Source organism: Caenorhabditis briggsae (genome assembly GCF_000004555.2).
Source record: "Caenorhabditis briggsae AF16 supercontig from assembly CB4, cb25.NA_323, whole genome shotgun sequence".
Classification (NCBI taxonomy): Eukaryota; Metazoa; Nematoda; class Chromadorea; order Rhabditida; family Rhabditidae; genus Caenorhabditis; species Caenorhabditis briggsae.
In genome coordinates this window covers 1,175-3,783 of record NW_025543363.1, presented here as the reverse complement: position 1 = coordinate 3,783, position 2,609 = coordinate 1,175, and the positions used below count along the sequence as shown (strand labels likewise).

Below are 2,609 nucleotides of genomic sequence, written 5' to 3'. Positions count from 1 at the left end.
GAAAGGATGGACCAGTTGGAGCACCAGGAGCCCCAGGACCAGACGGAATCAACGGATTCCAAGGACCAGGTGGACCACCAGGAGAGGAAGGAAAGCCGGGAGTCGATGGAAAGATCGGAGACTATGCCGCTTACTGCCCATGCCCAGACAGAAACGCTCCAAAGGTAATTGGCTACTACTCTAGTTGAAAGAACAATTCTAGAACTTCCTCATTTCAGGAGAACTACGCTTCTGCCCCATCACACAACCCATCCAATGCTCCAGGAGCCAGCTACTCTGCCGGTACCGGTGGATACTCCGGAGGCACCGGACACGCCCAAAACAGCTACGGAAAGAAGTAAAAGCGAGACACTGCATCTTGCTGATTCTTCACTTCTTTCTTCTTCTTTTTCACTTTTCACATTCACATTGTTATTCTTTTTCATTTATTCAAAACACGAGCATCTTTCAAAAATCGAGCATCAGCGGGTTTGAGTCGAGCCTTCAAGCGGTTGAGTCGTCATTTCATTTCGAGCCAAAAGAGTCATACAATAAAGAATTTTTTATTCGCTTTCATTCGATTTTTTTGAGTACAGTACAAACCGGAATAGAAATATGACAAATTATAAAAAAACTATTTGAAAAATTTTGAGATCTATGAAGCTTCAAAGTCTAAAGTCAGGGAATATGCTTCTTCCTGAACATACGTCTCAGCATCCGAAATGTAGAGAAGTGTCTGAAAAACGGAGAATTCTTTAGATTTCAAATAGAAATAAGACCTACTTCAATATTCTGATGATGATGGGAATTTCTGACAAAGAACATCTCACACGGAAGTTTACCCATTGGGGGAACCGACATCAATTGATCGGTGATTTTCACAATTTCCGGATGAGATGTTGTGATACGGAACGTTTTTGGAAGACCGTATGGGTTTCGAATAGCGATTTTCTGAAAATTTGTGTTTGGTATAAAGCAAAGAGTTCAGTCACGGAAAGGGTCATAAACCCAAACAAAGTCAGAATGTTCTCAAAATTTCAATGAAAAACTACGTATAGGTCACGAAAATAGTTAGAGTTGAAAAAAAAGGGAAAACCTTGGAAGTTTTCAACTGTATCAAAGAAAAAAAGGCGCTATATGAGTTGAGGGGTGCCACTCAATTTTTCAATTTTTACGCGATTTTTTCACTTTTTGCGTGACATTTTTTATTTTTTAAAAGTGTTGAGTGGCCGGATTTCTTTTTTACAAATTTCCAGAAAAATAATATTTTCGTGAAAATTTTATATTTTACGTGAATTTTTTGAAAGGTTTTTTCGATTTTTTGATACATATTCACCTACAAATTTACCCCCTGAAAGTTATATTTGCAGTGGCCAAAAAATAGGCTCAGCCCTTAAAAAGCAGACCTAAAAAACATGCTTAGAAAAAAAGTCCCCTAGAAGTCAAGTCAGCCCTCAAAAAGTAGGCTCAGCCCTCAAAAAGTAGGCTCAGCCCTCAAAAAGTAGGCTCAGCCCTCGAAAAGTAGGCTCAGCCCTCGAAAAGTAGGCTCAGCCCTCGAAAAGTAGGCTCAGTCCTCAAAAAGTAGGCTCAGTCCTTAGAAAGCAGACCTCAAAAACAGGCTTAGAAAAAAAGTCCCCTAGAAGTCAAGTCAGCCCTAAAAAAGTAGGCTCAGCCCTCAAAAAGTAGGCTCAGCCCTCAAAAAGTAGGCTCAGCCCTCGAAAAGTAGGCTCAGCCCTCGAAAAGTAGGCTCAGTCCTCAAAAAGTAGGCTCAGTCCTTAGAAAGCAGACCTCAAAAACAGGCTTAGAAAAAAAGTCCCCTAGAAGTCAAGTCAGCCCTAAAAAAGTAGGCTCAGCCCTCAAAAAGTAGGCTCAGCCCTCAAAAAGTAGGCTCAGCCCTCGAAAAGTAGGCTCAGTCCTCAAAAAGTAGGCTCAGTCCTTAGAAAGCAGACCTCAAAAACAGGCTTAGAAAAAAAGTCCCCTAGAAGTCAAGTCAGCCCTAAAAAAGTAGGCTCAGCCCTCAAAAAGTAGGCTCAGCCCTCGAAAAGTAGGCTCAGTCCTCAAAAAGTAGGCTCAGCCCTCGAAAAGTAGGCTCAGTCCTCAAAAAGTAGGCTCAGTCCTTAGAAAGCAGACCTCAAAAACAGGCTTAGAAAAAAAGTCCCCTAAAAGTCAAGTCAGCCCTAAAAAAGTAGGCTCAGCCCTCAAAAAGTAGGCTCAGCCCTCAAAAAGTAGGCTCAGCCCTCGAAAAGTAGGCTCAGTCCTCAAAAAGTAGGCTCAGTCCTTAGAAAGCAGACCTCAAAAACAGGCTTAGAAAAAAAGTCCCCTAGAAGTCAAGTCAGCCCTAAAAAAGTAGGCTCAGCCCTCAAAAAGTAGGCTCAGCCCTCGAAAAGTAGGCTCAGTCCTCAAAAAGTAGGCTCAGCCCTCGAAAAGTAGGCTCAGTCCTCAAAAAGTAGGCTCAGTCCTTAGAAAGCAGACCTCAAAAACAGGCTTAGAAAAAAAGTCCCCTAAAAGTCAAGTCAGCCCTAAAAAAGTAGGCTCAGCCCTCAAAAAGTAGGCTCAGCCCTCAAAAAGTAGGCTCAGCCCTCGAAAAGTAGGCTCAGTCCTCAAAAAGTAGGCTCAGTCCTTAGAAAGCA

The 2,609-nt window shown here is 42.3% G+C and overlaps 1 protein-coding gene across 1 annotated transcript; it reads right to left on the bottom strand.

The window, feature by feature from the left end:
- Positions 1-634: 634 nt before the first annotated feature.
- On the bottom strand, positions 635-983 carry CBG24998 (the record flags this gene model as incomplete). Its single annotated transcript, XM_002648602.2, has 3 exons — positions 635-715; positions 763-930; positions 972-983. The coding sequence occupies 3 exons, from the start codon at positions 981-983 to the stop codon at positions 635-637; spliced, it is 261 nt and encodes an 86-aa protein (XP_002648648.2).
- Positions 984-2,609: the final 1,626 nt, after the last annotated feature.